General features: G+C 37.4%; 3 protein-coding genes across 9 annotated transcripts in view; 2 read left to right on the forward strand and 1 right to left on the reverse strand.

The window, feature by feature from the left end:
• Positions 1-7,366: 7,366 nt before the first annotated feature.
• Positions 7,367-21,907, forward strand: part of Rau (RA domain-containing protein rau) — a 62,710-nt gene continuing 48,169 nt past the window's right edge. The window contains exon 1 of the mRNA XM_077415641.1: positions 7,367-7,519. The gene's annotated coding sequence lies outside the window, so the exon portion shown is untranslated. The remainder of the gene's footprint in view (positions 7,520-21,907) is intronic.
• Positions 9,665-11,560, forward strand: LOC143902373 (protein FAM210A-like). 7 transcript variants are annotated; one of them, XM_077415215.1, is made up of 7 exons: positions 9,665-9,806; positions 9,980-10,142; positions 10,216-10,510; positions 10,715-10,860; positions 10,934-11,022; positions 11,148-11,166; positions 11,339-11,560. In XM_077415215.1, exons 2-7 carry the CDS (start codon positions 10,004-10,006, stop codon positions 11,395-11,397), a joined length of 747 nt encoding a protein of 248 aa, XP_077271341.1. In that variant the 5' UTR covers positions 9,665-9,806; positions 9,980-10,003; the 3' UTR covers positions 11,398-11,560. The 7 variants fall into 7 exon arrangements, with proteins under 7 accessions (XP_077271341.1, XP_077271342.1, XP_077271335.1 ...); XM_077415216.1 differs by having other exon boundaries at positions 10,934-11,013; XM_077415209.1 differs by having other exon boundaries at positions 11,148-11,560.
• Jub (LIM domain-containing protein jub) lies at positions 11,624-20,169 on the reverse strand. The gene is made up of 6 exons (XM_077415208.1): positions 17,755-20,169; positions 16,627-16,717; positions 14,397-14,566; positions 14,247-14,309; positions 13,986-14,168; positions 11,624-13,878 (listed from the first exon to the last, which is right to left on the reverse strand). Exons 1-6 carry the CDS (start codon positions 19,666-19,668, stop codon positions 13,657-13,659), a joined length of 2,643 nt encoding a protein of 880 aa, XP_077271334.1. The 5' UTR covers positions 19,669-20,169; the 3' UTR covers positions 11,624-13,656.

Genomic DNA, 21,907 nt, shown 5'->3' on the forward strand with positions numbered 1-21,907 from the left:
TTGTGAATCTCGAACTAATTATGCCCTAGTGCTTTAATAAATATATCCGCTAGTTGTTTATCAGTCGTATAATACTTTATGTTTATCAATCCTTCCGTGAACTTTTCATTTATGAACCGATATCTAACATCAATATGTTTACTTCTTTTATTGCCTATGTCGTTTTTAATCAATTGAATGATGTATGATTGTCAATATTTAATTGCTACAACTGATTTGCCTGTTAATTCTTCAATTAAAGATTTCAAATATAAGATTTCCTTGCAACATTCGGTTGCTGCAATGTACTCGGTTTCAGTACTAGATAATGCCTAGACTGCTTTTAATTCCAACTTATAAACCCGCCGCAGTACATAATAACAAAACCAGATGTACTTTTTTGAGTTTCTATATCGCCTGCATAATCTGAATCTGTATAACCTAGGGTAATATTGCACGCTAATTGTAATCCGATTAATTGAAAATTCAACTAGCAGAAATTACTGAATAGCGAAATTTCAAACTGTATAATTCGTCCTTAATCTCTAATCTCCTTTCCCACGTATGATATAACGAGATTAATATTTCTATCCATTAACAAAATAGTACAATGTATTGATATATTAATTTCCGATTAAAGATGTATGTCACTTTATGTCAGAATAACAGGATAAAGCTGAAATTTACAGAGATTGTGCACTTATATATCCCAAACACCTGTGTTAAATTTGCGATCGATTGTCCGACCCGTTTCTGAGATATTTACTTTAAAAGTTACAGAAATTGTACATATATAGATGTACATACTTCCCATGTAAATATCATAATATGTATCTCTGCTCATGTACGGTAAAAATGAATGAAATGTTTATGGTACACTTCTATGACATCGAGAATTGCAATTACGGTTTTTTAAGATTTTCTGGTTATATTTTTTTTTCAATTTTTTAATGATTTATTTAAGCAATATCAAGTACAAAAAGGAGACAAAATTGCGATTTTTACGCTTTTTCCGTCCCAATAATACCATGTTGTTCATGAATAATTTCTGAGATTAGCTCTACACTTTAATCAAGAAAACAAAATTATACTACATATAGCTATCTGACATACATCTTTAAGTCAATGTTTGATCGAATATAACATAGAGAAATGCAATATAATATTATATATAATAATCACAAAACTTCAATTCAACCGACAGAAATTGCTTATAGCGATATTTCTACATAACTCATCGCAAGCTCTCATTTCTCTCTTCACATATGTCAACTAATAAAAGAAAATATATCTATCTGTTTACAAAATATTATTATTTAATAATTCAATTGCCGAATTTATCGTGAAAATGCAGTACGATAGTGCGATTGATTTTGCAAGGCTAAAGCTAGGACATTTCAGCTTCAATCTTTTTTGTCTCTACTACATTCCTAGTCAACGCAGAATATTCTAATAATATTATAGCAATAGTATAACATCTAGTTATATTGCAAGAATTTTATACACTATTGCTGTTCTGTGTTGTCAGAATTTCAAGTATACTGTAATCTCGTCTAACACTAATTCTAATTTTATTGTAGTCAACGATAGTGGAAGTCTCGCGATGCGAAATAAAACGATCCGTTTGATTCTTCGCTATTTAATGTTTTCTTATACATTTTTAGAACGTAAATAACAACAACTGATGCGCGTAACATGCATGTATCACGTCGGTTCGTTTGAGAGGGGATTATTGGTGAAACGCAAAATAGCGAGGTTTCTAAGTTCTGTGTACGATAATAATAAATAAATAGTATAAATCTCGGAACGTATCGGTAAAATGACACTCGCAATTGTCATTTGATTCTTACAAGCTTAAAGCTTGAAATATTATTTGAAATATAGGAATAATATTAAATGTGTGTACATATACATACACACGCGACTGTTGAAAAAATACAAAAACAAATTAAAATCGCAAAATGCAATTATTAGAGTAATTTCAGTTGACTTGTCAGCTGCTTTATCGAGATGGATCCAGACATAAAGAATTTTATAGTAAATATGCAGTATAGCGCCAACCTCTCCAATTTTGTTGAAACTTTTTTATTTTGTGTCCAAAAAAAGATTCTGAGAAGAAAAATCGTCGCTCATGTTCCGTTTGTTTATAATTAATATTTATAATATTTCAATGTCGGTAAGTAAGGAATTGACAATTTATGTATATATTTTTACTTTTTTATTAATATATTTTGTTGCATCGTGTGCGCGAATGGTCGAAGAAGTTACGAGCAAAAAAAACGTCGAATGAATGATAATGTTTATTTGAATGTATTCAACAGTCTATAATTAAAATGATAATTATGTACAATATTTACACGTCTTTCTTATTTTTCCGCGGAGCTACGGAATGAGAATCTCCGCGAACGCCGGATATTACTGCGTTGTCAAGGTATTTATGATATATGTGTAACAATGTATAGCATGTACAATTTATTTATTATTACTACTAGACTAGAGTCTTATTATTACTATTAAACTAGACTACTAGACTAGCGCTTCGCGCGCGCCTTATGTTTTTCATTTGTTATTATTATCTATGCAAAAAAAATTTGTACACTCGATCAATCAACTGAATCGAGACGACCAATCACGTTCGCAATAACACAGCAACAAATGCAAACGCAATTCGGCTAACTTTGGGGTTTTATACCGCTTTTATAAAGCTTTTATAAATCAACTTGCAGCTCTTACAGAAAAGTAGCAGTTTCATTGGCTTAAACCGAAACTTGGACACAGTTCTTGCATCGTGGACACCGGGCTTTTTGAGGATGTAACTTTAATCCCTCCAACCATTCCCTTTCGTATCTCACGCGTTTCTAACGGTCGACGGTGGTTCGTTCCGGGAAACCAACGGCCGTGGGATAATCCCCCCCTTCCCTAAAAAAAGTTGTTATAGTAGGGAACTAAGGGAACATCAGGTAGAGGAGAAACTTCATCAGAGCCCTAGCTTATTTACTCTCGAAACGACATACAGTCAAAATCGCGTTGGGATACGAAAGTGATGCATGGTTGGAGAATTACGTCAGTGTTGTGTGTAGGTAGGTAAGTGAGAATTTTTTTTTCGATAAAAGTGTATTGTGTACAATTTAAGGTAAATCTGAATCTTCTTCAGCTCTCCGCTCACTCCTCTCCGATTTCGACGAAATTAAGCGGCCACGGAGCATGCGCATGTGGTTGCGGGACATGTTCAGTGTTGCTATACATCTTGTCGGCATGACAGGAATCATAAACCTGATTCCTGTCAACTTTAACGTTTAATATTTCGCGTCGCGGGGTAGAGCGACACTTTTTTCTGCCAGATTCGGTCGTTTTGAGCAAAAACGCGTCGATTGAGCCTAATTTCATCAAAATCGGAGAGGAGTGAGCTCTCCTTCAGATTTATCCAATTTAAGCGTATTTAAAATATTTTTGTTGTTAAAAAAAATTTCACATTCCACAGAGGACTATTATGGCTCAGAGGCAAGCGGAAGAGGTGAGAAGGAGCTTGTGTCTCCGCGAGCCGGTTTCGTATTTCGGCGATAGGGACAGCGACGAGGAACTCGATTCTTTAGAAGAACAAGAAGACTCGAATACTGAAGAGGAAGCTGACAAGTTCGAATTCGAAGAAAGAGAAGACTCGGAACAGGACTCGGAGGAGGAGACAACGGAGCCTGAAGGATCAACTTCCACGACGAGAAAGTGTCGAATTGTTTACGGTAAAGATAAATATCCATGGTTTTTATCTCTACCTGAAACGCGCAATCGGTCAAGACAGGTGTATCTACCTGGTGCGATAAATCATGCAAAAGTTGCCAATTCTCCATTAGAATGTTGGTCAACGTTGTTTAGCGACAACCTTTTAGAGGTAATACTGAAGTATACAAATATCGAGATTGAGAAGTATCATACAGAACACGATACCGCTAACGAACCATATCAAAAACATTTGGGTATGGTGGAATTAAAAGCATTTTTCGGTCTGTTATATTTCGCCGGTTTGAAGAATGATAATCGCATCAACATTGCTGAGTTGTGGTCATACGAGTTTGGTAGCTCTATTTATAGAGCAACAATGAATGTAAGAAGATTCGAATTTATAGCGGATCGTATACGCTTTGACGATAAGACTACTCGTGCGGAAAGAAAACAAACCGATGGTTTAGCAGCTGTTCGAGAAATTTGGGATATATTCATCAATAATTGCCAAACGAATTATACTCCTTCAGAATTTTTGACCGTTGACGAACAATTATTGGGATATCGTGGTAGATTTTCTTCTAAAGTCTACATAAAGAGTAAACCAGATCGCTACGGTATCAAAATTATAACCCTAAATGATGCAAAAACTCACTATTTATATAATGCGATTCCATATGCAGGGAGAGTAAATCTTCCTGCCAATGAAAAAATTCCGAGTTATTATATTCGAAAGATATGTGAGCCTATTTATCACAGTAATAGAAATATAACATGCGACAACTGGTTCAGTTCCGTCGAAATTTTCAATCAAATGTATAAAGATTATAATCTTACAATGGTTGGAACCATCAGAAAAAATAAGAGGCAAATCCCAAAAAGCTTTAAACGCACAGCATCGGTTGGAACCGTCCGTTGCGGTTACGATGGTACTAATGTTCTCATGTCTTGGTGTCCAAAGAAGAATAAAGTTGTGTTAATATTATCATCATTGCACAAATCATGCAAAATCAATAAAGATTCCGGAAAACCTGAATTAGTTGATTTTTATAACAGTACGAAAGCAGGTACGAATGTCTTCAACCAATGTTGTGCGTTGCATACTTGTGCAAGAAAAACAAATAGATGGACAATGAGATTCTTTCTGGGTATGCTGGACCAAGCATCTGTCAATAGTCATATTCTTTATAACTTTAATGTACTCCATAAAATCGAAAACAGAAGACCTTTTCTGAAAAAACTATCATTGTCATTGATAACTCCACACTTACACAATCGAAAAAACACAAATGGGTTGCATATCACAGTTATCAGAGATATTAACAATATTTTATCAGAAACAGACATTCCCGTTGATAAAAATGATAAACTACAGATACGTAAAAGATGTTCTGTCTGCGAATATAATAGAAATAAAAAAACTTTGTACTGCTGCTCAAAATGTAAAAAACCATTATGCGAAGACCACAGGGTTCGATATTGCTACGATTGCGCGATGTAAATCACGCGATATAAAAACATAAAAATAAACGGTTATAAAAAATATATAATTTTTTTACACAAAAAATATCTTTTACACTCCAAATTCGTCTTTTCTTATTCAGACATTCTCTTTCTGGCATCCTAAAAGTCCTTCCGTACCATTTAAAAATTACCAAATTTGGGGCGACAAAATTAAGTATTCCTATTTAATTAATAATTATTTCATATTTTTTTCTTATTCGCACTACTTTTAGCTTTAATTTGCGCGTTGAAACATTAAATTTCGTCAATTTATTCGTAAGTTATGATTTTTTAAATAAAACAAGTCGTAACGAGCGTTTTTCAACATATATAATTGTAAAAAAATATTTAAATAAATAATTTCCAAATTTTCTTTACATTGATTAGTCAAAGGTATAAAGATATAATAATTTTTGGGGAATTTTTCAAAGCTGTTAACATACTGAAAAACGCGTAGGACACGAAAGTGCATAGTTGGAGAAATTAAGTGGCGGAACAAACGTTGGAAGGATTAGGGTTAAAATTCACAATTTGTTTTACATCGAGAAAAGTAGGAAAGCATTCAGAATTGTAAAATATATTACAAAGGATATTAGAGTTGAAATATTTACGTATATATATCTATATATTTATATTATAAATACATATATTTGAGAGAGTTTACTGATGCCAGATTACACGAAAGCGCTCAAAATAAGTATATTAATATTAAAATTTACTATTTTTTTCAAATCATAGATTTGACTATTACAGATATTTCAAAAAATAATGATCAATTTTTTATTATTAATCTTTCTTATTATAGAAAAAAATATGAGAAATTTCGTTTCGAGATGCAAGGTCAACGATCAAATAATCGCTGTGAATTAATCAATCAATATTTCGCGTAATTTCTCGCATGATGTAACGCATGGTGTAACGCGAATTGTTCATAATTATTTTTACACAATGAAAAATTAAGCTTATATTTTAAGTCTTAAAAAATCACCTTAATTTAGGGAAGAGATAACTATATATATATATATATATATATATATATATATATATATATATATATATAGTTAGCTATTAACGATTCAATCAGAACAAAATCCCTCCCGCTAAGTTGGTTTATAAAGGTGCCTTTTCATGCTGACGCTCGACGCTCATTTTCAGCGGCAAGAAGGTCGCATGACCACACGTGACGTCGGCGTCAATTGAAATTCATGAAAAGGAAAACAGCGTCAAAATTTCGGCGTCTTCGCGCTGCTTTGGCTTTGACGCTAAAGCTGAGAAAATCCAGCTTTCTTTGCTTGACGCTAGCGTCAGCGCGAAATCACGTGATTTCGCGATACGCTGAAACGAGCGTCCCATGAATTCGCACCTTAATAGCCGTAACCGTTGATTTAAGCCGTAATCTTTAAATTGACCAATCACAGTCGATTATTCTTCTCACATTCGACTGTGATTGGTCAATTTCTTAAAGATTACGGCTTAAATCAACGGTTACGGCTATTATAAACCAACCCTAATAACACGCCCGTCAGTTGCCGACGTAGAAAAGAACGATTCTCAAATTCTCATTTCTCAGGATGGAAAGTGAGCTCTATATATACCCTAGAGTGAACTCACCCAAAAACCGTAATAGGCCCCCTGGAGCAGGAATGCCAACTGCAAGAACGAGCGCGTTCCGAATAAACACAGCACGGAGCACGGCGACGAGGCGCGCGGAGCACGAAGCACGAACACTTCACACTCGTGCGAGATTCATCGAGAGAACGAAAGCTGAATGACTTTCGCAGGCAACGGTATACGCCCCGAGCGTCGACGAAAATAAGTGGCGGCCGTTCGCCGACAAAAACGATCGTCCACGCGCCGACTTCGAACGTTATTTCGTCGAAATTGCGAGAATTTATTCTACGGTCGCACTCTCTCAGTAGGACGTCCGTCCGGTTTGGTGGTATATAAGATATATAAGTGTATGTACATATGTACATACGGCCGCGGTCGCTCGCCGCGCCGGCTCGAACGTGATTGGCCGGACTCGGGGGCTCGACTCGCGAGCCAATCGCGTTCGACGGCGCACCTGACTGATGTGCGGCCGGCGGCGCGACGGCCGCGACGCGCGCACGGCGCGCAAGTGCAAGTACTACGCCGTCACTACGCGACGCGTTTACGTCGGTGCGGCGCGAGACGTTGTCGCGATCGCGTGTAGTGTATAATTCCTCTTTCTCGTGAACGAAAAGAGATCCGGGTGCGGAGTGTTGCGAGCAGAATGTACGCCGAGAATACTACGTTCCTTCTCGTGTCGACTGCAGCGAGTGGGATGCCGGTGATGTCGGTGAGTAAGTCGTGCATGAGAACCGAATGATTCGAAGCGAGATATATCCGAATCTAAATAGAATCGTCGTCCCGCGTGCGTCGCGGTGGAGACCACAACCCTCTGAATTCGCGTCTCCTGCCTTCCGTTTCGATTTCTACTCCGAATTGGTGAATCGCGCGGGAAGACGCGATCAATAAATAATATAGGAACCTCTCATTAAACGCGAGAATTAATAATCAGCTGTTTAATTGAAGAGAACGATCGCGTTTGGCGTTCTCACTTTGCTTCGATAAACTTATGCGTATATATTGATGAGAGAGTGCGAACAAGCTCGAATATGCGTCAACGAATAAATATCATATTTCGTTAAAGAACGGGCACGTTTCAGATAGCAAAACGTGAGTGTGCAAAATCATGCAAATGTAACGCAGCTTTACATGTTAAGTTGCGATCGTGACGTGCGATGTGCGCCAGGCTTTAAGCCCGTGTCACACTACGTATCGCGGACATGGATCGGATTGGGATTACAGATCGCGGATCGGATGTCAGCCATCACAGATGAGCTGCTCGTCTATGATTGGCTAGATTACGATCCGCAATCTCAATCCGATCCGTGTCCGCGATACGTAGTGTGACACGGGCTTTAGTGAGCCGAAGATCCGAGTTTCAAATCCGGCCGAGAATCGTCAAATTTTTATTCGATCGCCACCTCTCGGAAGGCAAACCATTGAAGAGTATCTTGTTATACAGCGCTAAAAAATTGGCGAAATTTGATACGGTCATCAATATGATATGATCATACCTTAAAGACTTCTGGTTTTGTCTACTCATCATTAGTCAAATAATATTTGCAAGCTTTACCTACACCTTTGAGAGCAAGCGTGGCGTAGCAAACAGCGCACTGCAGGTCTGCTGAATCAAAGATCTCAGGTTCGAATCCAGTCCAACCAAAATAAATAAAATTATATCGCTTGTCTCTCCTCCTCGACGGAGTGGCAGCCCGTCAGGAGTATCCCTTGCCTAGAGAAACCCTCTTCTCTACCTTGCCGTTCGGATTCGGCGTTAAAAACTGTAGATCCCCATGTGCTCTTGCGTACAACCGTTGCGCCATTGGATTGGAGTACCTATACCAAATTTAACGTTAATTTTCTGCAAAGTGGAAATTATGAGAAATAAAGAAGAATTTACGACGAATTACGTGAATGAGCGAATTTATCCCAGCAAAATACCTCTGTTTACGAAATATATATGTAAACTCATGACGAGCGTTTGTCCGTTATGAGTTTACAGTTTACATATAAATTTCGTAAATAGAGATATTTTGCTGGGGTAAATTCGCTCATTCACGTAATTCGTCGTAAATTCAGTTTCAAATTTATTCGTAGGTGTGCTTCTTTATTTCTCATAATTTCTACTTCGCAAAAAATTAACGTTAAATTATATTTATAAAAATTTCTTCGCGATTATATATACTTTCGCAACGCGATGATCGCGCATACCATGAAAAACGATAAACCGTCGATGCCCAGTATACTTAAAAATTATAAAACTTTTTCCATTACTTGTTCTCCAAATATTATTCATTTTGCTTACAAATTTTTTTATAAACGAGCTTATTGCCGTGCGTTTCGCGCTCTTGTCAGATTTATTGAAGCAAAGAAAAAGAAAGAACGTTATTGTCAATTCGATCGAGGGCAATTTAAAAATGGTATTAGTACTACGGAATTTTTATCTGATAACTAATACACTTAATTGACAGTACGTTATAAGATCATAGCTCTGATAATACAATTTAATTTTCTGTAAAGTAGAGATTAATGAGGAATAAAGAAGCGTACGTGGATTTATTAGCAAAAAAAGAAAGAACGACATTAATTCAACCGAGGGTGTTTTGAAATAAAAATAGTGCTACGAAAACTTTTTTTTTTTTTTAGAGAAAATATAAAATACAGCCAGCAGGAACAAACCTGTTTGGCACATTTTTACATATAGTTGAGCTTTTTTGTCCCGCGACTTTTGTCCCACGATTCGGCGATTATTTAGTTCTCTTCCAAAATACGTGAACGTAGCACGGAAGAGAACCACAAAATCGTGAATATTACCTACGGTATTCATGGACGTTGATTACGTAGTTTAATGTTTACATTTTACGGACATAAGAGGCGCTTCAAAATAAAGTAAATTGTAAAGCGCCATATGGGCCCATGGCCGCTCTCTCAGGTTTCTCTCTGCGTCTCTGCTCCTAGTTTCGTTGCAAGTTGCAATTTTTAATGCTAAAGCGGAATATAAAGTGTGATACGTCAAGGTATGTAAGTTTTGTGATGAGTATAATTATTTGAGTGTTACGTGATTGAAATCGTGAATGAGGAGTGACGATTGAAAAACTTCTTCGTAAATTCTCGATATATACAAATTTTTCGAATTTCTGTTACACGACAATTCACGAGAGCAATAAGGGATATCGTAATTCTTGGTTAGGAAAAGAAGCGGCGTTTTTCGAACATGGATGTAATCTTCGCCCGTGGACTGAGATTTAGCGTCGAATTAGGCAACGCCTCTATATTGTTAACAAGGTATCTTCCGTTGTCGGCATGCTACACATGTCGTGTCAACGCGACACGCTGGAAGTCAGCATTCCCTGGTAAGCTCTGACATAAACATGGTGAGAATGTCAATGGGTTCAGTATGTATTATCAGGCTCATTTCATTTGCAGAAAGATATCGCCGTTGTAAGGCTGCGTCATGTAATTCTTTAGGTCTCGCAAATAATATACTCGTGTATCAAAAGCCACTGAAACAGGACATTAGCAAAAATGGTATTATCCTGGCCTACTATTCGGACCTTAAGCCAAGTTCCGAGGGTGATTGCCAGAAACCTCAGACAGATCAGAAACTGTCAGTATTTCAAAAAATGAAACAAATGACTAAAGATTATTGGCATGTATTGCTACCTGTGCACGTGATTACTTCGATAGGATGGGTAGCTATATTCTATACTGCTGTTAGGAAGTACGTACAAGAGCAATTGGCATGGGGTTCTTTCCGTTTACCGACGCAAGTCGACACAAGTGTTGTTTTGTCTTTTTTTACTCATTGAACGCAACGAACGGTAGAACGACGTTTGTGTCGACTTGCGTTAATAAATGGAAAGCACCCATATATTGATGTCGTTTGAACTCGACAATTGATTAACGTAAAATTATGTACTTTTAGTGGTGTGGATATAGTCCAGCTATTGGAATATATGAATTTTAGTGAGAAATATATAGATTTAATACGTAACTCGAGTGCCGGTAATTGGGCCATTACTTATGCACTTTATAAGATATTTACCCCACTCAGATACACCGTTACCGTTGGTTTGTAATTTTAATACTTTATGTAATAGATAATTTGCGCTGTGTGTCAAATATTAATACTGAAACGTAACAGGAGGAACGACAATGGCCATTAGGTATTTGAGCAAACTAGGGTACGTGAAGGCATTGTCATTCAAGCGTCAATCAACGCAGGTGAGTAATGTACGTTAAATGCAATGTCACCTGGTGAAATTGAAAAAATAAAATATTGAACACATAACTATATCTGTGTTTGCATTTGAAACATCTGTCTTGTCTGTTTTCTTACACGCACACACGTGGTGCAGCCTGCGGGCAAAGCTATGAGTAGGTTACCGATTACGTTTCGTCTCAAATATATCGTGCTCATCTCTCTTGTTTTTGTTTTTGGCGAAATATTCTTGTCGCGTGAATAATATAATTGTAATAATATATCGTAAATTTTGTTCTTCGACGGCAGCATGTGTACTCCTCGTAATCGTCTTTAATCGTGTTGTAGCCAGCACAGTCAAACAAATCTACAGTAGAACACGAGACAAAATCCAAGACAGAGTGTGAAACAGACCGACATACGAAGCCGCCAAAACCATAAATATCTCTCCCGCTATGTCGGACCTGCGAACTAGGCTCGGCGTAGCTCGGGGACTTATTGTAACGCGATGTCGATGTATATTTCTCTTTATGAATGTATATTATATTATGATAAATATCTTGCATTAAATATTTCTTGACTTATTTATCCCCATTCGTCGTTCTCCACGTGCAGTCCAAGTACACCAATGTGAAAACTTAATTGCAGTTTGTCTTTATTAAAGAGTAGTCATTTATACATACTGCATATTACGATTTAAATAAGATCGTACTATTTATCTACAATATGCGCGCGAACTTAAAATTATTTATATGTAACGTAGAAACAATTTACGCTTATTAATCTTGAAGAATAACAATAGTTATTTGGCAGCTCGAGTTGTGCGTCTTTCAATGCTACAATATTGTCGTATATTTATCGTTATATAGCACGCCTGCATACTTTCCCAGTCTCCACACTTTGTGCGAAAACACTAAAGGCGTTATTATAGTTTTCGAAGTATACCGATAACCTTCAATATTACGTGAGTACTCGCAGCGAGACGATACATCTGTCTTAATAAATATTATTAATGAATGCTATATGAAGTACAATGAAACTTGACCGACGGAGGAAATTCGCAGAAATATTCCCGGGATTCATATTTTCACCATAAAATTGCGTTATAATAAACATACCTGATAAAAATATATATACACACGATAAAAAGTATGAAGTTTTTGCTTAAAAACGCATAATTATTATGCTACTATATCACAGTTGCCTGCGCAACTCATTTATCCTTATGAACCACTGCATTTGCAGAGTTGCTAAATAAATAAGAATCGCATATATTAAATGTACCACTTATCTAGATAATTGATTATCTTCGATTTAAAAAAAAGACCTTGTACTCACATAATCATGCAACGTGCACTGATACATCAAATTGATCCCAGAAGACAATATAATAATATTTCAATTTCCTAATATCAGTTTTGTAATCATTTTGTTTTGTTTAAGTTTAAAAAATTCGTATTTCGCTTAAAGACCAGAATAAATAAAATCGCATTTTTTGCGGTAAAACCTGCCTAAAATGTAGCTAATACGCGATAGATAATTGATTATTATTTTTACATTGATTAACAGCCGTTTGTCATGTATTGATTCGATAATTGTTCTTCATAAGATATATTTTAATAATTATATTAGCGTATATATCGCGATAGATTAACAGTGACAATTATTACAACAAGAATCCTGTGTAATAGGTAAAACTTATGCATTGCAAATCTAAGTGTGTTATTTTAGCCGAAGATTTTTTTTACACATTTCTTGCTTTTTTAAATCACGTTATTTAACACGATTGAATGTATTAACTTTTAATTTAATAAGATTTAACGTGCTAAGAAACGTAATTTAACACATAAAGAAACACGTAAGAAGAGCTTCTGTCTAATTGTATTATTTTTGCACGTTTTACGCGTGTAAAAATAACGCACTTGAATTTGCAGTATGGCCGGAGCGACGATCAATTTTTAAATGCGAAGGAATAATTTGCAAAGATTGATTCGTACACATGCATAATACATATTTGTCACGAATTCTTATTATTTTTTGAAACATTATCCTATTTCTGTGACGCCGATCTTGCACTATGTAGCAAACATAGTGTCATTCTGCTTGATTTCTGTCATTATTCTAGCATTATATTTTAACGAATTTTGAAATCTTTGCGAGCATTTTTCCAACAGCATACAACCAGATTCTATATGAAATTTGTAATTTTTTTGTCGAAAAAATTTAGTGGCAGACATTTTACAGAATCTCGATAAATTCTCGATAAATATGGTTGCTGGGAGTATTCGAGTTTACTGTGATAGCAGATCGCACAACATATCGGTCTCGCAAAGCTCAAACTTTTAGCTCATTCTGGTGCATTGTCGTAAGATTAAAGCTGAAAAATTCTTATCTTGATCAAATTAAAAGACATTAAAAAATATCACATCGTCGCCCCTTTCCATTTCCTAATTCAATTTTTCCGAGAAAGTCTATCTTGAAGACTAGGACTTAGTGTGTATTATGACATATGTGTGCACGTACACACGTCCTGAATCTATAAAATTCGGGAATGTTAACGTCGATTTCTTTCACTTTACTCAATTGATTTTCGTAATACTCATTATTGGATGATCGTTACGTGCGCAGTTTCAAAAGTTCCGGCAGAAGCTTAAATATCAATACACTTAGCCCATAAACTGATAGCTAGCGGACACCGGTTGCGGTGCTCTCGGTTGCGTATGCGATATGCGTTGGATGTGACACGCACGACACATAAGTCTGCCGTCAAGTGGGTAGCACCGCTTATCCGGCTCGTCGGTCAATTGCATGCCGCAATCCTCACAAACGTAGCAATCCACATGAAAGTCTTTGTCCATCGAGACTACCCTGACCGTTTCCTCAGTTCCCTAAAATAGAAAGGGAACACGGCTCGTGTAAAAAGAAGTTTCATCGGGAACGCTAGAATTGTCGCGCGCCTCGATGACGTAAGCGAGTTAATTTCTAGTGCGCATACCTCAACTGGCGTGATTCCCTTTCCACAAGACGCGCACTTAGGCGCAAACATTCTGTGGTAATCGTTTACACAATAGATCTTATTGTCGACGTCGACCGTGAAGGGTACACCATCGAGGCACTCGTTGCACACGCAACATCTGAAGCAGCCCGGGTGATACGACTTGCCCATGGCTTGCAATATCTGTGGAAAGCAAAGGGTGACGTTATACTTGAATTACAATGGCGACTTAACGGATGATAATCGTGTCTCGTCGTTTACCATTTCCATGATAAGGTGGCCGCAAATCGCGCATTTCTCGGCCGTCTGTTGGAAACCAGAATACTACGAACACAACGATTTCTATGAGTTACGCGAACAATTCACTGTTATTTCAATCATCATTTAAATTATAATAAATGGCTCACATACCAAGTAGTCCTCCTCGCAATAAACTCTCCCATGAACATTGTAGAAAGCTTTGCCGCGGAGAGCCCTTCCGCAGGAACAGCATATGAAGCAATTGGTATGATAGAGATTGCCCATTGCTTGACAAGCCTGTCCGGCGCCGGTTACTTTCTCACCGCATGTATGGCAAATACCTATCACCAAGAAAAATAAATGTAAAACTTTACGTTCCATTTACACGAAATCATGAAAAAGAGACAATTCTTTGCCGCGACATACATAATATATTTCAACATTTTTCGTGGAATTATAAATATGTTTTACGTGAATTACAAACGTATTACAAATATTTCTAAATATTTACATATTTATAAACAAATTAAAAATTGCTTACACCCGATAATTTATATTGAAATTACTATAACAAAAACTAGCGTTTCGAAATATAAGTTTTAATTCAGTAGAGTAGAGAATTGGATTACATCGTGAAGTGAGAAGTTTTGAAAATCACTCGTCGTCAGAACACATTCGCGCGGAGTTGAAGAACACGAGAAACGAGCTTTACCATCGGGGAGTTAAAAATACACCCATCGACGAACGTGACAATGTGGCACATTCATCAGGGTCGCACGTTCATCGCGTTTAAAAATCGCCCGGTTTGTCGCGGATGAACGGAGATGAAAAACGCGAACTCACAGCTCTCGATGGGCAATAGCGATCCTGCCATCCCTTAGCGCAAAAATTTTCAAAACTCACATGTACACTGGCTGTCTCAGTATTGCAACTTGGTTTCGCTAGACCAGGTCGCATTAGAATCTAACAAACGAGTCGGACTGGTCTATCTATAATGAGATTTGTTACCGACCACGGCGATGCGGCCACGCGTATAGAACGTTACACGAAGACTATTGGTCGTCTAAGTATGAAAGCGGCTAGGGAGACATTACGTTCGCCTAAACGCTTGCCACTTCGCGGACTGACATTGCTTCGCTCGACCGAGGTTCCTGTCTGCTCGTACTCCATTCCTTATTGCGCGAGTTAGGCGGCGTTCACATTTATTTTCTAAATTGTCGTTATATTACAGCATATCTTCTTCGCCTTCCTTTTTGTATTGCTTGTTTAATATCTTCAGGAAAGCAAAGCTTATTTTCATCATTTTCAACACAATAAATTATACAGCATCGATAATTTTATTTTACTGTGATAGAAATTTTATCCTATTAATAATATTTGTCTGATAAGATTTGATATTATCATTTGATACGCATTTAAAATGCATCATTTAATTCTTCGGATTTAATTTTGAATCCTCGCTTATTCATTCGTAATTTATAAAAATTGAAGAGCTTTGTTAGATTTTTAGAAAAAAATGTGTGATAATTGCTATATAACGTGATTTATTACGAACAAAAAGTAGAGAGAAATACAGAACAGAATATTTATTATTTCTTATATGACATAATTAGCATAGATAACAGAGAAAGAGAGAAACAACAATTAAGGAAAGTAAACAAATTTAATTTTCTGATTTCTGCATTAGACGTAATCTTGTAAACTACTTCGCTGAATATATGCTGAATATATGCTATTATCGTATTTGACACGAAGAAGCCATATCAATCGCACATTGTTGCATCGGTTCAATACGCACTTATTGTTATTAGTATGAGCGGTACAACAGAGAGCGACTTTAAAGAGTCGTAAGATTCAAGTGAGCTATCTCTTTATGTATTCACCTATGTGTCGTACTCGCCCTCGGCCCTTTACGCAAGAGAGATACGCGAGAGAGATACGTGGGTGGAAACTAACGCGGCGCGCGAGAGAGTGAATGTCAACGAAGTGTCGCGCTTAAAAAGTATCCGCGACGCACCGAAACTCGACTCCGTTTTCCGAAACCGGTCTACCGCGAACTCACGCCGTGGGAATTGGCACAGCCTTGGTATCGTGCCTTTTAGCGTTTCAGAGAAATATCTAAAATTATGGATTTACTCGGGGCGATAGTACCGTGTGAACCTGCGATCGTCGTTTCCTTAATCTTCCTCCCTTTTATTACAAGTGTGAAAGAAAAGTATAAAAGTAAAACGAAACTGTGCATGGATAACGTCAAAAAATGTCAAAAGAAACAATTCAGGCCGAATGACGTGCGTCTAGGATAGCTCGTTACCGTGTAGAAATATGAAATACAAAGCGTATAATGATAAACTTGGTTTTCCGGAATGAGTGAATAAACATTACGTAAGCAAATTTTTCTTACCGAAGTACTCTCCCTCTTCCTCCTGCTTTTCCATTTCCTCCTCAAGTTGTCTCGTCAACTCCTCTATTTTTCTTTCCGCTTCCGTTGGTCCCTGAGAGAAGTAATTTGCATGGAGAACGATCTCAATTATTAACGATTGAATATCAAACAGTATGTACAATGATAATTAATATGTACGATAGAAATTAATTACATAACTTGATTGTCAAAAAATTAGTATTGTGAAAAGCGGTTATTTTAGCTTAAATTAATTATGTGTATAGATTCTTTATGCTTAAACGTTTAATAGAGTACTCCATGCAAGTATTATAAAACGCTATTGTTTTCATTTATATTCTTGATTTTTGTGTGTCAAATGAGTAGAGACCTATGAGAAAAGATAAAGACAGAAAATGTTAAAATAACATACAAAAATACGGATGCCTCATGAATAAAATATTATCTGGTGAATACACGTCGCTTGTCAGAGGCGAACAATTTACCAGTTATGACTCATTGAACGCGCGAAGAAAGAATTTTTCGGAGATGAAATCATAAGCGGTTTTTTTTCCAAATTTTACGTGTTAAAAATTGCATAGTATAGTTAAGAGTGTAAAATGCTAACGAAAAATATGTAGTATCTGCAAGTTATATTTTTTATTTCAAATGCGAATTAATCTTATCGTTATAGGTCTCTCTCTCTCTCAGGCACAGATTACATAAAATAAATAAAATTGTCGGTATTAGTGAGATCATCACTGGCAATATAGGAAGTTTTATATTTTTAAAGTTATTCATGATTTTTTTGAAAAATTATTTTGAATGAATTACATTTGTGAGTATGGATAATCCATCTAAATCAATTGCATTGTGCGATGAGAATGTAATTTAAGCAGAGTATGATTACGCTTTGATATGTTAGGAACACATCAGCATTGTTTATCCCTGTTGTAGAGTGTATCTTATACATTATTTTCGTTACATTTTTAGTAAAATATGCAATAATGGTAACAGATAAGTATGCGATAAAAGTGCCAGAGGAAAATATATACATGCATAGAATGTTCGAAATGAGATTTGTCATGCAGATTCAAGATTTAAAAAGAGACACCATTTTTAAATAGACGTTGCAAATAGTAATAAATTTACCGAAGGTCTAGAAATGACGTTGTAGGGCAACAATCCCTTCCCAGGTGCAGGCTTGATCGGCGGACTAACAGATTTTCTCTCTTCTGCCTCTGGATCAGAAGATCTTTGCAATACAGGTACACCAGCATTTAGGAGTACGGGCCCTGCAACTCCACTGGTGACACCGGGAGGAAGGCTAGTGATCCTGGGACCGGCGTTCGTATCAATTTCACTGGTTGAAGCACTATTGACAGGAGCTTGTACCTGTCCACGTATAGGACTTCCCATAGAATTGGTCGACGACAGAGACAGTCCACGTCTGGGTGAATTAATTATATTTTGCGAAGCAATATCTAATGGCATCGGGCCGTGCGTTGGGCTTGTTTTCGGAGATTCTCTTACTGCATTGTTGTTGGCAATAATGGCCCTAGCGGGATCGCTTCGACTTGGAGAGTATAGAGATGAATTCCTTGTAGATGGGAGATCTGATACGTCTGACATGTAGTTCCTATCACTTTGTTGCAATGTGCCTAATCTCAAATGTTCCGTAGAACGATTGGAGGAGTAAACGGGAGAATTTCTCGCAGGGAAATTTTCCTGATGGTGATAGTTTCTGTCATTCTGAGGCATTGCACGATTTGGAGAATAACATGGAGGATTACGGCATGCTGTCTGTTCTCCTGAACGAATTCCGTATACCGGAGAATTTCTGGCTTGCGAGTCCCCTGTGAAATTTGTATTTGTAGTCCTCGAAGAAGTCTCATATTGTTTGTAATTCTGCGAATTGTCCTGTCGAAACTGAGGCGGTTGGCTATTATCAATCTGATTTGTACCACGAAATCCTTGTTGGCTACTCATAGCATTTTCCAGTGAACCGCGATAATGATGAGGCTCTGGTGGTAAGCGTATCGGAGGAGACTCACTGTGGTATGGCAAACCAGGTCTCGTAGATTGTTGCTGCTGCTGATCAGCGTTATAATTAAAGTTTCTATTTGGTGGTTGCAATTCAGAGGGGGGTACGTAAGCGCTTCTTCCAGACTGATGGTCGGAGGAAGCAGAGGATGAGCTTTGTAAGTACTTAGCAGTAGACGAATCGATTGATCGTTGTAAACTTGAACCGTCGTAACTTTGACCACGTATACTTCCACTTCTTTGTTGGGTGTACGATAAACTTTGAGTCATTCCACGTTGATTCTGAGATTGTCCCACTTTTCCAGTCATAACAACATAATCACCGCCATTGATATTTGCTGGATGATAATAATTCGGCGGAACCTGTGGTCCCGGCTTATTCTGCATGCTCTCAGAAAAGTGCACTTCTTGTATGTTTTCGTATACCGGTGGTGCTTCATACGGCGGTAGTTCTTTCGCTGGCGATGCACTTTGATAACGATTGCCAGTTGGCACTTGCGGTTGAGCTTTCCTGTAATTTCCTTCGTAGGAATCGCCAACTAGAGAACCTCTAGGACTGCTTTTCGGACTCTTTCTAGATTCTATTGGATGGTAATAAGGAGGATGTGGCTGACTCTGCTGCGGATAGTAATCTATATTCTCATAAACAGGTGCCTGTTGATGACTCGCGCGAGTTTGATTCTGTTGTTGTTGCTGTTGCTGCGCATTGATTTGCTCCACTGGCTTCGGCGTAGCAAATCGTGAAGCAGCTATTATGTTTTCACGTTCATATAATTTGTAATCAGTGGCGGCTGCCTGTCTGGAAATATCCGTCGAATTGCCATCAATAAAACTTTCGATAGCGCCAACCGGTCTGCCAGACGCTCTAGCGTCATTTCTGTTAATCGCATTTCTCGATACAGGTACCTGAGCCTCAGGTCTCGAACCTGAGATTCTGGTCGCACCACCAGCATCCGCAGCATCATCTCCAAGGTGTAAATAGCCTAATTTTTGTACGTAGGAAGTATCTGTGGAATTGCACATTGGCAGTGATTCTCGTTGGCACGATGATAAGTCAGAATGTCGTCTAATCCTTCGCGTGCACTTTAATCAAATTTTTAAAATCAAGACGCTGTTAACGAACTCGATTCAAAGTGACTCGACATCATATATGTGGTGTTACGGTAATTAGGTGGTCCGCTTGTCAAAACGATCTTGCTTTCCTTCTCTTTCTCCTTCTTCTCTCTTCCTCTTTCAGCTCTTCTTACGTGTGCGCTCTTGTAATCTTCTCACGGAATAGCACGAAATCCGACGCGCGGTATATGTTGCACGGGGCCACTACGAGGACCTTTTTTCTCCTTCGATTTCGGGCTACGCCCCACGACCAGGGCGCCTCGGACCTGTGTTGTTGCTCCTCGAGTGCGACCGGCGCACACCTCGGGCTTCTCTCGTTTCAGCACCGAAAAATCACCACCTGCGAAAATTCATGCGACAGCGCATACGCACGCAGAAACGCAAGAACAGGTCAGCATCGTCTCTTGTCAAGACAGGAACCTGCGACAGATGTCGTGGCATTACACTGCTGTGCTGTTCTGGTCTTGCTATTTCTTATCATGCTGTGGCGCTAAATGTAAGTTCCATGCAATATGGGTTGATCAGCAATGTGGGAATCATAGGAACTATTACGGTAAACCGTTTCTTTGCATAGTTCCGTATAGAACCGTTCTGCAGTTAGTCGCTGGTGCCATCAACGGTGTGAATGAAAACTAGGGATGTAACTCGGATTCCATATTTAACCATTTGTGGTATGACTAAATTTTTTGCATCCACATTTAATTTGGAAAGAGAAATATTGATTCTAATCTTTTTTCTAATTTTTTTTTATACAGATTAATTATTTTGAAAGCAGCTTTACAAAATTTTAATATAAGATGTTGTACATTTTTGCTTCCTCATAGACAGTTTTGTTTTCGTAAAAAAAAAATTGTTTTTGTTTTTCTGAATGTGTTCAGAATGTTCTAAAACGTCGAAAAATTGCAATTTTAAAAAATGTCTCTGTGTGTGTGTGTGTGTGTGTGTGTGTGTGTGTGTGTGTGTGTGTGTGTGTGTGTGTGTGTGTGTGCGTGCGTGCGTGCGTGCGTGCGTGCGTGCGTGCGTGCGTGCGTGCGTGCGTGCGTGTGTGCGTGTGTGTGTGTGTGTGTGTGTGTGTGTGTGTGTGTGTGTGTGTGTGTGTGTGTGTGTGTGTGTGTGTGTGTGTGTGTGTGTGTGTGTGTGTGTGTGTGTGTGTGTGCGCCAAATTTACCGAAATTTCTATAACTTCAGAAGTAATCAACCAAATCTTAACGAATTATATATGAAATAGGGGTAGAATTTTTCGGGGAGTACTATAGAGTGTATAGTTTTTCGTTATCTATTTTCTGGAAATCAATTATTTTAATTTTTTTACTCATAGGAATTAGAAAAATAAAAAAAAACGGTTTCCAGAAAATTGGTAACGAAAAACTATACACTCTATAGTATACTACTCCCCGAAAAATTCTACCCCTATTTCATATACAATTCGTTAAGATTTGGTTAATTAGTTCTGGAGTTATAGAAATTTCGGTAAATTTGGCACATACACACATCAGAGTTGAGAGACCTGTATGTAAGACCGTGATCTTAAGACATCACTTCCTCTATAAGGAAGCCAAGTGCAAATTTCCAATTTGCACCATTTTTTAGCTTTGTGTAAATTTCTAAATTCTGAAATAAAATAGCTATAATTCATACAATTTACATATATTTTTTTATTTGTTCACTTTTATTTTTCTACGTAAAAGTTCAGGTTTTTTAAATGTCTAATAATGTTTGATCAATTTTTAGCATTTTGTGAATCATGAATTTTATTATTCTTTAGATAAATAAATTGAATTGTTTGTATCCCAAAATCTTCAATTGGGATACGGAAAGATTTTTTTCGATGCAGCGATATCAGTCTGAGCGAAATGCAAATGACGAGATGTTGGAAACAGGTTCTTTTTAAGATCAGAATGTGTTAGCAAAGATACGATATACCGACCTCGTGCGTCTTCGTACAGTTGAGACTGCTGTGCATGGAATGATAATGCGATGTAATTCCATTATGTCTTTTTTATTTTACACTGGCTTTGACTCGCTATGTTTTGCTTGGTGAGGAAAGAAAATGCGCGTATTTAAAAATGGACCGTCAAATAAATTACAATAATATTTTAATAAATATTAACTTAATTAATATTTATTAAAATAATTTTAGAGTTAATAT

The sequence above is a fragment of the Temnothorax americanus genome, unplaced genomic scaffold (assembly GCF_048541705.1).
Source record: "Temnothorax americanus isolate GAGA-0224 unplaced genomic scaffold, ASM4854170v1 Scaffold4, whole genome shotgun sequence".
In the NCBI taxonomy this organism is placed as follows: Eukaryota; Metazoa; Arthropoda; class Insecta; order Hymenoptera; family Formicidae; genus Temnothorax; species Temnothorax americanus.